Source organism: Halichondria panicea, chromosome 10 (assembly GCF_963675165.1).
Source record: "Halichondria panicea chromosome 10, odHalPani1.1, whole genome shotgun sequence".
NCBI classification, from domain to species: domain Eukaryota; kingdom Metazoa; phylum Porifera; class Demospongiae; order Suberitida; family Halichondriidae; genus Halichondria; species Halichondria panicea.
This window is the reverse complement of record NC_087386.1, coordinates 90,001-103,730: the sequence shown is the minus strand read 5'-3', so window position 1 is coordinate 103,730 and position 13,730 is coordinate 90,001. Positions and strand designations below refer to the sequence as shown.

At 43.6% G+C, this 13,730-nt stretch overlaps 1 protein-coding gene and 2 long non-coding RNA genes across 10 annotated transcripts in view; 1 reads left to right on the top strand and 2 right to left on the bottom strand.

Moving 5' to 3' along the window:
* Nucleotides 1-4,011: 4,011 nt before the first annotated feature.
* Nucleotides 4,012-5,469, bottom strand: LOC135343408 (uncharacterized). Its single transcript, XR_010397158.1, has 2 exons — nucleotides 5,178-5,469; nucleotides 4,012-4,043 (listed from the first exon to the last, which is right to left on the bottom strand). It is a non-coding gene; the product is annotated as an uncharacterized LOC135343408 (long non-coding RNA).
* A 3,590-nt stretch (nucleotides 5,470-9,059) lies between these two features.
* Nucleotides 9,060-13,452, bottom strand: LOC135342406 (uncharacterized). 6 transcript variants are annotated; one of them, XR_010396874.1, is made up of 7 exons: nucleotides 13,292-13,452; nucleotides 12,993-13,150; nucleotides 12,706-12,810; nucleotides 12,551-12,604; nucleotides 10,325-11,758; nucleotides 10,147-10,208; nucleotides 9,060-9,339 (listed from the first exon to the last, which is right to left on the bottom strand). It is a non-coding gene; the product is annotated as an uncharacterized LOC135342406 (long non-coding RNA). The 6 variants fall into 6 exon arrangements; XR_010396875.1 differs by having other exon boundaries at nucleotides 12,551-12,600; nucleotides 12,719-12,810; XR_010396871.1 differs by having other exon boundaries at nucleotides 12,551-12,810.
* A 45-nt stretch (nucleotides 13,453-13,497) lies between these two features.
* The window catches only part of LOC135342404 (2-oxoglutarate dehydrogenase complex component E1-like), an 8,945-nt gene continuing 8,712 nt past the window's right edge, over nucleotides 13,498-13,730 (top strand). For all 3 annotated transcript variants that reach the window (XM_064539136.1, XM_064539134.1, XM_064539133.1), the window contains exons 1-2: nucleotides 13,498-13,637; nucleotides 13,685-13,730. The exon at nucleotides 13,685-13,730 is cut by the window's right edge and continues 40 nt beyond it. In XM_064539136.1, coding sequence (XP_064395206.1) covers nucleotides 13,565-13,637; nucleotides 13,685-13,730 — 119 coding nt within the window. In that variant the 5' untranslated portion in view covers nucleotides 13,498-13,564. The remainder of the gene's footprint in view (nucleotides 13,638-13,684) is intronic.

Genomic DNA, 13,730 nt, shown 5'->3' with positions numbered 1-13,730 from the left:
CTAACCCTAACCCTAACCCTAACCCTAACCCTAACCCTAACCCTAACCCTAACCCTAACCCTAACCCTAACCCTAACCCTAACCCTAACCCTAACCCTAACCCTAACCCTAACCCTAACCCTAACCCTAACCCTAACCCTAACCCTAACCCTAACCCTAACCCTAACCCTAACCCTAACCCTAACCCTAACCCTAACCCTAACCCTAACCCTAACCCTAACCCTAACCCTAACCCTAACCCTAACCCTAACCCTAACCCTAACCCTAACCCTAACCCTAACCCTAACCCTAACCCTAACCCTAACCCTAACCCTAACCCTAACCCTAACCCTAACCCTAACCCTAACCCTAACCCTAACCCTAACCCTAACCCTAACCCTAACCCTAACCCTAACCCTAACCCTAACCCTAACCCTAACCCTAACCCTAACCCTAACCCTAACCCTAACCCTAACCCTAACCCTAACCCTAACCCTAACCCTAACCCTAACCCTAACCCTAACCCTAACCCTAACCCTAACCCTAACCCTAACCCTAACCCTAACCCTAACCCTAACCCTAACCCTAACCCTAACCCTAACCCTAACCCTAACCCTAACCCTAACCCTAACCCTAACCCTAACCCTAACCCTAACCCTAACCCTAACCCTAACCCTAACCCTAACCCTAACCCTAACCCTAACCCTAACCCTAACCCTAACCCTAACCCTAACCCTAACCCTAACCCTAACCCTAACCCTAACCCTAACCCTAACCCTAACCCTAACCCTAACCCTAACCCTAACCCTAACCCTAACCCTAACCCTAACCCTAACCCTAACCCTAACCCTAACCCTAACCCTAACCCTAACCCTAACCCTAACCCTAACCCTAACCCTAACCCTAACCCTAACCCTAACCCTAACCCTAACCCTAACCCTAACCCTAACCCTAACCCTAACCCTAACCCTAACCCTAACCCTAACCCTAACCCTAACCCTAACCCTAACCCTAACCCTAACCCTAACCCTAACCCTAACCCTAACCCTAACCCTAACCCTAACCCTAACCCTAACCCTAACCCTAACCCTAACCCTAACCCTAACCCTAACCCACAACTCTAGCTGTTGTTAGAGTACTTAACCACAACTCTAGCTGTTGTTAGAGTACTTAACCACAACTCTAGCTGTTGTTAGAGTACTTAACCACAACTCTAGCTGTTGTTAGAGTACTTAACCACAACTCTAGCTGTTGTTAGAGTACTTAACCACAACTCTAGCTGTTGTTAGAGTACTTAACCACAACTCTAGCTGTTGTTAGAGTACTTAACCACAACTCTAGCTGTTGTTAGAGTACTTAACCACAACTCTAGCTGTTGTTAGAGTACTTAACCACAACTCTAGCTGTTGTTAGAGTACTTAACCACAACTCTAGCTGTTGTTAGAGTACTTAACCACAACTCTAGCTGTTGTTAGAGTACTTAACCACAACTCTAGCTGTTGTTAGAGTACTTAACCACAACTCTAGCTGTTGTTAGAGTACTTAACCACAACTCTAGCTGTTGTTAGAGTACTTAACCACAACTCTAGCTGTTGTTAGAGTACTTAACCACAACTCTAGCTGTTGTTAGAGTACTTAACCACAACTCTAGCTGTTGTTAGAGTACTTAACCACAACTCTAGCTGTTGTTAGAGTACTTAACCACAACTCTAGCTGTTGTTAGAGTACTTAACCACAACTCTAGCTCAAGTACTTTACCGCACACTCTAGCCAACTTTCCCACCCTCAGCCATGCCCACCCTCCTCCCTTTTTGCTCACTCTCTTTTATAGCAGATGATGGCAATACTTCAGTACTTATGGTTTCTAAATTCCATAGCATATCTACTTTGGCTTCCTTTGGCTTCCTCTACTGCACTGAGGTACTACTTTTAAATTACTTAAAATACAAACTTTTAATAAGCTAAACTACCTTCTGCACTTGTTTTCATATTGCAAAACAACTTTGACTGACTTCACTTTTTTTTTCAGCAAACCACTATTAACAAAACAACTTTTTTTTCACTTAAACCAGCAAATACTGCACTAATAAAGCTAACCTACTTTTGTCTTTTCATCATCAAGCACTACTTAAGCTTATAAGCAAAACCACTTTTTTCTTTTCTTTTCATGTTTTACTGCACTTTTTTCTTCACTAAAACAAACAATGCACTAAGCAAAACCACTAATTTATTGTAAGGCTCCCTGTCAGAAGCTGGCTAAACCAGCAAATGAAATATCTCCCTTTTTGCCTAATGTTTTTTAGATTAGGGCGTGCAAGGCTCCCCATCAGAAGCTGGCTAAACCAGCAAATGAAATATTGCACACTATTTGCTCTCCCTTTTTGCCTAATGTTTTTTAGATTAGGGCGTGCAAGGCTCCCCGTCAGAAGCTGGCTAAACCAGCAAATGAAATATTGCACACTATTTAAATACGGGCTCTCCCTTTTTGCCTAATGTTTTTTAGATTAGGGCGTGCAAGGCTCCCCGTCAGAAGCTGGCTAAACCAGCAAATGAAATATTGCACACTATTTAAATACGGGCTCTCCCTTTTTGCCTAATGTTTTTTAGATTAGGGCGTGCAAGGCTCCCCGTCAGAAGCTGGCTAAACCAGCAAATGAAATATTGCACACTATTTAAATACGGGCTCTCCCTTTTTGCCTAATGTTTTTTAGATTAGGGCGTGCAAGGCTCCCCGTCAGAAGCTGGCTAAACCAGCAAATGAAATATTGCACACTATTTAAATACGGGCTCTCCCTTTTTGCCTAATGTTTTTTAGATTAGGGCGTGCAAGGCTCCCCGTCAGAAGCTGGCTAAACCAGCAAATGAAATATTGCACACTATTTAAATACGGGCTCTCCCTTTTTGCCTAATGTTTTTTAGATTAGGGCGTGCAAGGCTCCCCGTCAGAAGCTGGCTAAACCAGCAAATGAAATATTGCACACTATTTAAATACGGGCTCTCCCTTTTTGCCTAATGTTTTTTAGATTAGGGCGTGCAAGGCTCCCCGTCAGAAGCTGGCTAAACCAGCAAATGAAATATTGCACACTATTTAAATACGGGCTCTCCCTTTTTGCCTAATGTTTTTTAGATTAGGGCGTGCAAGGCTCCCCGTCAGAAGCTGGCTAAACCAGCAAATGAAATATTGCACACTATTTAAATACGGGCTCTCCCTTTTTGCCTAATGTTTTTTAGATTAGGGCGTGCAAGGCTCCCCGTCAGAAGCTGGCTAAACCAGCAAATGAAATATTGCACACTATTTAAATACGGGCTCTCCCTTTTTGCCTAATGTTTTTTAGATTAGGGCGTGCAAGGCTCCCCGTCAGAAGCTGGCTAAACCAGCAAATGAAATATTGCACACTATTTAAATACGGGCTCTCCCTTTTTGCCTAATTTTTTTAGATTAGGGCGTGCAAGGCTCCCCGTCAGAAGCTGGCTAAACCAGCAAATGAAATATTGCACACTATTTAAATACGGGCTCTCCCTTTTTGCCTAATTTTTTTAGATTAGGGCGTGCAAGGCTCCCCGTCAGAAGCTGGCTAAACCAGCAAATGAAATATTGCACACTATTTAAATACGGGCTCTCCCTTTTTGCCTAATTTTTTTAGATTAGGGCGTGCAAGGCTCCCCGTCAGAAGCTGGCTAAACCAGCAAATGAAATATTGCACACTATTTGCTCTCCCTTTTTGCCTAATTTTTTTTAGATTAGGGCGTGCAAGGCTCCCCGTCAGAAGCTGGCTAAACCAGCAAATGAAATATTGCACACTATTTAAACACGGGCTTGCCTAATTTTTTTAGATAGCAGGCAAAACCAGCAAATAAATTATTGCACACTATAATGATGCTAGTCATCTTAATTGTATGTACAGCATGATATGTTTTACCTCCTTCTTTTTTAATTGTCTCGAATGAGCAAAAACATAATCACACTATTTACGACTAACGTTTGGCCTGGAGTCTCCTCTTGATACTTGGTGTTTCTTGATACTTGGCGTCTTTGATGTCTCTTAATATTCTGATGCTCTTGTCTGTAAGAAAAAAAATACTGATTTAACTTAAGAATTTTATTTACCTAAAAAAAAGTGTTGAGCTGTTTTTGAACTTAATACACGCGCCAGGAGAAGAATCGAGGCTAATTACTACCAGTCTCGATTTCAGGCCGCGACAAAAAATAAAAAGCTGCCATAGCAGGCGGCTTACATACACACAAGCTACAAGCTAAAGAGCTGTAGGAGGCTTGAAGCTGACATTGGGAAGCTGACATTGGTAGGATTGAAGCTGGTAGGCAGCTATACCAACACTTAGACACTGACCTGACACAAGCTACTTCGATCAGGCAATTAAGCTAACACAAAGCCAGTGCTAGCTAACACAAAGCTCTACAAACCTTATAGCTTGGAGCAGTACTGGGTTAGGTAGAGGAGATCTGATGGACATAGAGGCTGCTGGGTTCCTCAGTAGAGTATAGAGAAGGTAGAAGAGAACTTGAGGTAGAGCAGAGGTAGAAGAGGCTGAATAATGAGCTAGACTGCTGGGTTGCTAGTTAAACTAAAATCGTTCTCACTAAGGTTTCTCCAGCATTACCTTACATGGTAGTACATCACATTCCATATTACAGAGTCTTGGCAAGGTTTCTCCAGCATTACCTTATTTGGTAGTACATTACATTCCATATTACAAGAGTTTAAAGGTTCATAACTGTCAACACATTCAGATGACTAATAAAGATTAATGTACTAAATTGCTGTATAAATCATTGAAATTGCGGCACAAGTTCATAATGAATTAGCATACACTCGCTTTGGTTGTTCCACCCTAATTACTGTACACCCCTAGAGAGTACAGAACAAGGTAAACAGTGAACAGTAAGGTATCATGTCTCAGAACAACATAGAAGGACATGTGGCATGCTCGGTACGATCATGTAGCTATTCTGCTGTCCAATCACCAGTAAGTGTCATTGCGCCCTCTGTTCCGATTTATAAATCCCAGGGTCACAGCTAGTCCCTAAGGCAGGGCCTAGCACAGGCTCTACATCACCCTGAGGCATGATCCCAACTGTACAAAGCTCTAATCAGTACTAACCTAGATACAAAGATAATGGGCCACCTGCCATGCACACAAGCTCAAAGCTATTTTATAATTAACACACAGTAACTTACCCACTGGAATAGGTAGCACTCAATGGAGGTTTCCTCCTGTTCAGATGATGGAGTGGTTGGTTGATCCATTGTATGGTGGTACTCCCTCCGTTGCACATGAAGAGAGAGAGAGGGATAGAATAGTCACCCATACACCACACAGCTACAAGCATAAGCACAGCATACACTCGCCTTGGTTGTACCACCCTAATTACTGTACACCCCTAGAGAGTACAGAACAAGGTAAACAGTAAACAGTTAGGTATCATGTCTCAGAACAATATAGAACCTGTGCCAGGACATGTGGCATGCTCGGTACGATCGGGTCATGACAACGTAGCTATTCTGCCTCATTCCTGTCCAATCACCAGTAAGTGTCATTGCGCCCCCACTGGGCAGTATTGCTCTGTTCCGATTTCTAAATCCCATGCCTTCAGGGCTACCGATACCGCAACGCGATGGCAGGATCCCAAAAGCAAGGAATCTAGAAATCGAACAGAGGCTATACTGTCAAGTTTTCCCAAAGGTAAGGATCACTCAAGACGCTTGACTTGCTGATCATACAACAGGTCAACAGGGTCACAGCTAGTCCCTAAGGCAGGGCCTAGCACAGGCTCTACATCACCCTGAGGCATGATCCCAACTGTACAAAGCTCTAATCAGTACTAACCTAGATACAAACCTAGATACAAAGATAATGGGCCACCTGCCATGCACACAAGCTCAAAGTTATTTTATAATTAACCTTACCCACTGGAATAGTCAATGGAGGTCTCCTCCTGTTCAAGTGGCAGGATGATGGAGTGGTTGGTTGGTCCATTCTATGTGGTACTCCCTCCGTTGCACATGAAGAGAGAGAGAGAGGGATAGAATAGTCACCCATACACAACACAGCTACAAGCATAAGCACAGCATACACTCGTACCACCCTAATTACTGTACACCAGTACAGAACAAGGTAAACAGTAAACAGTTAGGTATCATGTCTCAGAACAATATAAATCCTGTGCCAGGACATGTGGCATGCTCGGTACGATCGGGTCATGACAACGTAGCTATTCTGTTTCATTCCTGTCCAATCACCAGTAAGTGTCATTGCGCCCCCACTGGGCAGTATTGCTCTGTTCCGATTTCTAAATCCCCTGCCTTCAGGGCTACCGATACCGCAACGCGATGGCAGGATCCCAAAAGCAAGGAATCTAGAAATCAAACAGAGGCTATACTGTCAAGTTTTCCCAAAGGTAAGGATCGCTCAAGACGCTCGACTTGCTGATCATACAACAGGTCAACAGGGTCACAGCTAGTCCCTAAGGCAGGGCCTAGCACAGGCTCTACATCACCCTGAGGCATGATCCCAACTGTACAAAGCTCTAATCAGTACTAACCTAGATACAAAGATAATGGGCCACCTGCCATGCACACAAGCTCAAAGTTATTTTATAATTAACCTTACCCACTGGAATAGGTAGCACTCAATGGAGGTCTCCTCCTGTTCAAGTGGCAGGATGATGGAGTGGTTGGTTGGTCCATTCTATGGTGGTACTCCCTCCGTTGCACATGAAGAGAGAGAGAGAGGGATAGAATAGTCACCCATACACCACACAGCTACAAGCATAAGCACAGCATACACTCGTACCACCCTAATTACTGTACACCCCTAGAGAGTACAGAACAAGGTAAACAGTAAACAGTTAGGTATCATGTCTCAGAACAATATAAAACCTGTGCCAGGACATGTGGCATGCTCGGTACGATCAGGTCATGACAACGTAGCTAATCTGCTTCATTCCTGTCCAATCACCAGTAAGTGTCATTGCGCCCCCACTGGGCAGTATTGCTCTGTTCCAATTTCTAAATCCCCTGCCTTCAGGGCTACCGATACCGCAACGCGATGGCAGGATCCCAAAAGCAAGGAATCTAGAAATCGAACAGAGGCTATACTGTAAAGTTTTCCCAAAGGTAAGGATCGCTCAAGACGCTCGACTTGCTGATCATACAACAGGTCAACAGGGTCACAGCTAGTCCCTAAGGCAGGGCCTAGCACAGGCTCTACATCACCCTGAGGCATGATCCCAACTGTACAAAGCTCTAATCAGTACTAACATAGATACAAAGATAATGGGCCACCTGCCATTATTTTATAATTAACACACAGTAACTTACCCACTGGAATAGGTAGCACTCAATGGAGGTCTCCTCCTGTTCAAGTGGCAGGAGTGGTTGGTTGGTCCATTCTATGGTGGTACTCCCTCCGTTGCACATGAAGAGAGAGAGAGAGAGGGATAGAATAGTCACCCATACACCACACAGCTACAAGCATAAGCACAGCATACACCCTAATTACTGTACACCCCTAGAGAGTACAGAACAAGGTAAACAGTCAACAGTTAGGTATCATGTCTCAGAACAACATAGAATCTGTGCCAGGACATGTGGCATGCTCGGTACGATCGGGTCATGACAACGTAGCTATTCTGCATCATTCCTGTCCAATCACCAGTAAGTGTCATTGCGCCCCCACTGGGCAGTATTGCTCTGTTCCGATTTCTAAATCCCATGCCTTCAGGGCTACCGATACCGCAACGCGATGGCAGGATCCCAAAAGCAAGGAATCTAGAAATCGAACAGAGGCTATACTGTCAAGTTTTCCCAAAGGTAAGGATCGCTCAAGACGCTCGACTTGCTGATCATACAACAGGTCAACAGGGTCACAGCTAGTCCCTAAGGCAGGGCCTAGCACAGGCTCTACATCACTCTGAGGCATGATCCCAACTGTACAAAGCTCTAATCAGTACTAACCTAGATACAAAGATAATGGGCCACCTGCCATGCACACAAGCTCAAAGTTATTTTATAATTAACACACAGTAACTTACCCACTGGAATAGGTAGGAGGTCTCCTCCTGTTCAAGTGGCAGGATGATGGAGTGGTTGGTTGGTCCATTCTATGGTGGTACTCCCTCCGTTGCACATGAAGAGAGAGAGAGGGATAGAATAGTCACCCATACACCACACAGCATACACTCGCCTTGGTGGTTGTACCACCCTAATTACTGTACACCCCTAGAGAGTACAGAACAAGGTAAACAGTAAACAGTTAGGTATCATGTCTCAGAACAACATAGAACCTGTGCCAGGACATGTGGCATGCTCGGTACGATCGGGTCATGACAACGTAGCTATTCTGCCTCATTCCTGTCCAATCACCATTAAGTATCATTGCGCCCCCACTGGGCAGTATTGCTCTGTTCCGATTTCTAAATCCCATGCCTTCAGGGCTACCGATACCGCAACGCGATGGCAGAATCCCAAAAACAAGGAATCTAGAAATTGAACAGAGGCTATACTGTCAAGTTTTCCCAAAGGTAAGGATCGCTCAAGACGCTCGACTTGCTGATCATACAACAGGTCAACAGAGTCACAGCTAGTCCCTAAGGCAGGGCCTAGCACAGGCTCTACATCACCCTGAGGCATGATCCCAACTGTACAACGCTCTAATCAGTACTAACCTAGATACAAAGATAATCCATGCACACAAGCTCAAAGCTATTTAATAATAATATTAACACACAGTAACTTACCCACTGGAATAGGTAGCACTCTCTCCTCCTGTTCAAGTGGCAGGATGATGGAGTGGTTGGTTGGTCCATTGTATGGTGGTACTCCCTCCGTTGCAGAGAGAGGGATAGAGTAGCCATCATGCTGCCATACACGTACACAGCTACAAGCATATTTAAAGCGCAGCACTCATAGTAAGTGGGCGGGGCTATTCTTTGGGACAAAGGGCGACTCATTCATGAGACTACTATATCATATGCAGGCATGCATGTGGGACAAAGGACGGCTCATTCATGAGACTACTATCATGCAGGCATGCATGATTCCGCTATAATTAATGATTAATTAATGGCAAAATTATTTTTATTATATTAATGGCAAAAATGCAGTTAGGTGTCTATTATTGTGTGTCAGTCTCTTAGTTGTCCTGCGAGTGTCCATAATTATTCAATCCATGGGCAAGGGAGGGCAGCAAATTGTATCATGATCGTAATAAAAAGGCGTATTACATGGTATAGTAGAGTCTGTCCCGGGTGGTGTGCTGTCCTAGCTGGTAGTAGGTAGGTCTTGTAGTGTTGGTTAGTTGGTGATGCTGGCTCTTAGTAGAACTTGCTGCTCCCTCCGACTAGGTGTGGGGATAAAGACACGGATGATGTGTGATGTGTGTACAGTACACAAAAACACAGCATGTACGACACAATGCATGGGTGGAGGTGTGGTCAAGAGGGTTACCATGTATGGGGGTGTGACCACATATCAGTACAGTGAGTGGGGGTGTGGCCCCATATATACAGGATGTGCAGGTACAATGTGTGTGGATAGAGGTGTGGTCTGCACTGATAATAATGAAGTGATTCCGTATGACCAGGTGAAAAACATAAAACAACCAAACCGACAATATACTAGACTATAGAATGAACTAAGAATGAACTAAGAATAAGCTTAGCCTGCGTAAGCAAGTTGGAGGAAGAAGCTGAGCAGAACAGAAACCGATCCAAACAGTGGCATACATTAATTTAGTGTAATAATTATACAGAATAACTTCTCCTGCATTGGTCCATCAGAGCAGTGGAGCCATCATCAGATCATTGCCACCATGGGAGTCCTCTCTATACAAACTTACAACACACTTCACACTTCATGTAATAAAAATGGAAGACACTCCCACGCACCATGCAAAGCTATGGTTTCCTGGCATTGAAATGTGAACAACTATACAACATTTCTCGAGGGCTCAAATAATGAACTTTCCCGCTACACAGTAGTAGAGGTCAATGCATAAGTGGAGTTAACTACCTAATGCTGGTACAATAATAAAATACAATTTCTTAAGCCAAGAGTAGAAGAAATGTTTTAAACTGGCTAGTGATTCAAGGCAATTGCATCTGACCCAAAACAGAGAAGGTACCGTACAATAATTATCAGACTATACCTTGTGTGGCCGACTCCCTTTGTTTAGAGTAGCCTTTCCTGTCAGAAAATCACATACACTGCCTGCAGATTGAGTGATGAAGAAAGGGGAGCTCAAGATGCTACTCTACAGTCAATTACTGATAATGTTACGAAATGTACAAGCAACAGAATATTCGTACATGATACAGTAACTGGACCTTTGGTGTCTATTATTGTGTGTCAGTCTCTTAGTTGTCCTGCGAGTGTCCATAATTATTCAATCCATTGGCGAGGGAGGGCAGCAAATTGTATCATGATCGTAATACAAAGGCGTATTACATGGGTATAGTAGAGTCTGTCCCGGGTGGTGTGCTGTCCTAGCTGGTAGTAGGTAGGTCTTGTAGAGTGTTGGTTAGTGGGTGATGCTGGCTCTTAGTAGAACTTGCTGCTCCCTCCGACTAGGTGTGGGGATAAAGACACGGATGATGTGTGTACTGTACACAAAAACACAGCATAGGATTGGGGTGTGGTCAAGAGGGTTACCATGTATGGGGGTGTGACCACATATCAGTACAGTGAGTGGGGGTGTGGCCCCATATATACAGGATGTGCAGGTACAATGTGTGGATAGAGGTGCGGTCTGCACTGTATAAAAATTAATGAAGTGATTCCGTATGACCAGGTGAAAAACATAAAACAACCAAACCGACAATAATACTAGACTATAGAATGAACTAAGAATGAACTAATTAAGAATAAGCTTAGCCTGCGTAAGCAAGTTGGAGGAAGAAGCTGAGCAGAACAGAAACCGATCCAAACAGTGGCATACATTAATTTAGTGTAATAATTATACAGAATAACTTCTCCTGCATTGGTCCATCAGAGCAGTGGGGCCATCATCAGATCATTCCCACCATGGGAGTCCTCTCTGTATAAACTTACAACACACTTCACACTTCATGTAATATAAATGGAAGACACTCCCACGCACCATGCAAAGCTATGGTTTCCTGGCATTGAAATGTGAACAACTATACAACATTTCTCGAGGGCTCAAATAACGAACTTTCCCGCTACACGCAGAGGTCAATGCATAAGTGGAGTTAACTACCTAATGCTGGTACAATAATAAAATACAATTTCTTAAGCCAAGAGTAGAAGAAATGTTTTAAACTGGCTAGTGATTCAAGGCAATTGCATCTGACCCAAAACAGAGAAGATCATCTAAGTACCGTACAATAATTATTAGACTATACCTTGTGTGGCCGACTCCCTGTTTAGAGTAGCCTTTCCTGTCAGAAAATCACATACACTGCCTGCATTGAGTGATGAAGAAAGGGGAGCTACTCTACAGTCAATTACTGATAATGTTACGAAATGTACAAGCAACAGAATATTCGTACATGATACAGTAACTGGCCCTTTGGTGTCTATTATTGTGTGTCAGTCTCCTGCGAGTGTCCATAATTATTCAATCCATGGGCGAGGGAGGGCAGCAAATTGTATCATGATCGTTAATACAAAGGCGTATTACATGGTATAGTAGAGTCTGTCCCGGGTGGTGTGCTGTCCTAGCTGGTAGTAGGTAGGTCTTGTAGTGTGTTGGTTAGTTGGTGATGCTGGCTCTTAGTAGAACTTGCTGCTCCCTCCGACTAGGTGTGGGGACAAAGACACGGATGATGTGTGTACTGTACACAAAAACACAGCATGTACAACACAATGCATGGGTGGGGGTGTGGTCAAGAGGGTTACCATGTATGGGGGTGTGACCACATATCAGTACAGTGAGTGGGGGTGTGGCCCCATATATACAGGATGTGCAGGTACAATGTGTGGATAGAGGTGTGGTCTGCACTGATAATAATGAAGTGATTCCGTATGACCAGGTGAAAAACATAAAACAACCAAACCGACAATATACTAGACTATAGAATGAACTAAGAATGAACTAAGAATAAGCTTAGCCTGCGTAAGCAAGTTGGAGGAAGAAGCTGAGCAGAACAGAAACCGATCCAAACAGTGGCATACATTAATTTAGTGTAATAATTATACAGAATAACTTCTCCTGCATTGGTCCATCAGAGCAGTGGAGCCATCATCAGATCATTGCCACCATGGGTCTGTACAAACTTACAACACACTTCACACTTCATGTAATAAAAATAGAAGACACTCCCATGCACCATGCAAAGCTATGGTTTCCTGGCATTGAAATGAGAACAACTATACAACATTTCTCGAGGGCTCAAATAATGAACTTTCCCGCTACACAGTAGTAGAGGTCAATGCATAAGTGGAGTTAACTACCTAATACTGGTACAATAATAAAATACAATTTCTTAAGCCAAGAGTAGAAGAGATGTTTTAACTGGCTATAGGCAATTGCATCTGACCCAAAACAGAGAAGATCATCGAAGTACTGTACAATAATTATTAGACTATACCTTGTGTGGCCGACTCCCGAGTAGCCTTCCCTGTCAGAAAATCACATACACTGCCTGCAGATTGAGTGATGAAGAAAGGGGAGCACAATATGCTACTCTAGAGTCAATTACTGATAATGTTACGAAAATATGTACAAGCAACAGAATATTCATACATGATACAGTAACTGGCCCTTTGTCTCTCAGAGGTAGATCCACTCCATCCCCGGAGCCAATAGCCAATAATAGATCATCTCCTCCTCGATCAGAAAGCCAGCATTCTATGTTGCGGCATAGCCCCATCCATACATCCATATAAATTCAGTATCCAATGAATCATTAATACTAATGGCTTGGAGATCTATATAATCCTGTGCTTATTAAAGGGGCTGAATACCAAAGGAAGTAACAGATAGTACACTACATCACTATGCATGGGACAATACATAATTATTATACTGACCCTTTCCTGTCGTATCTTGTAGTGCTCTTATATATACGTACGTCAGCAGCCATTCAGTGATAAAAATAATAAGAGTGGGGCGTCCCCCATAAAAGATGAAATGACAATAAAATTATGAGAGTGATTGAATGCTGTGCTGTGCAGCGTTGAGTAGTTATCTGTGAGTAAGACATGAGAGAACAATATAAGGACAGTATACACAGAGCTACTTTAACACAAGGCTGTCACTATTAATATCCAACTCTACCATCTTGCTAAAAAATATCCAATAGCTATATCAAGCTATCAGTAGCGCTCACCCAAAAGGACAGTCGTCTCAGGCTGGTTGCTCTCTCTTTGTCTTGTGCAAATGACATGTGCTCTATCATGACATGCGCGACAACTCATTTGTGTACCACGAGGTAGGCAGCCATAGGCATAGCCTCACTCTCTGGCCCGGGCTGCGCTGCATAGAGGAGGTTGGTCACTACTGTTATCTGGGCTGCATCAGTAATTTATTGGTGGGCGGGGCTGGTAGTAGGGGGGCCTACTAAAGTGGGCGTGGCTAGCTAGCTGTTACTGTACTGGTCAAGATGCTTCGTGTGTGTGGAGGGTCTGTGTTCAGGTCTTGTAGAGCGAGAGTCAGACAGCGGAGCAATGGCGCTGGTAACTTGTGTCTGTGTACATGTATTTATTACAGTGTGTGTGTACAGCTGAGCCATTTCTAAGCGGTTCCTCTGGCACTTATGTGGAGAGTAT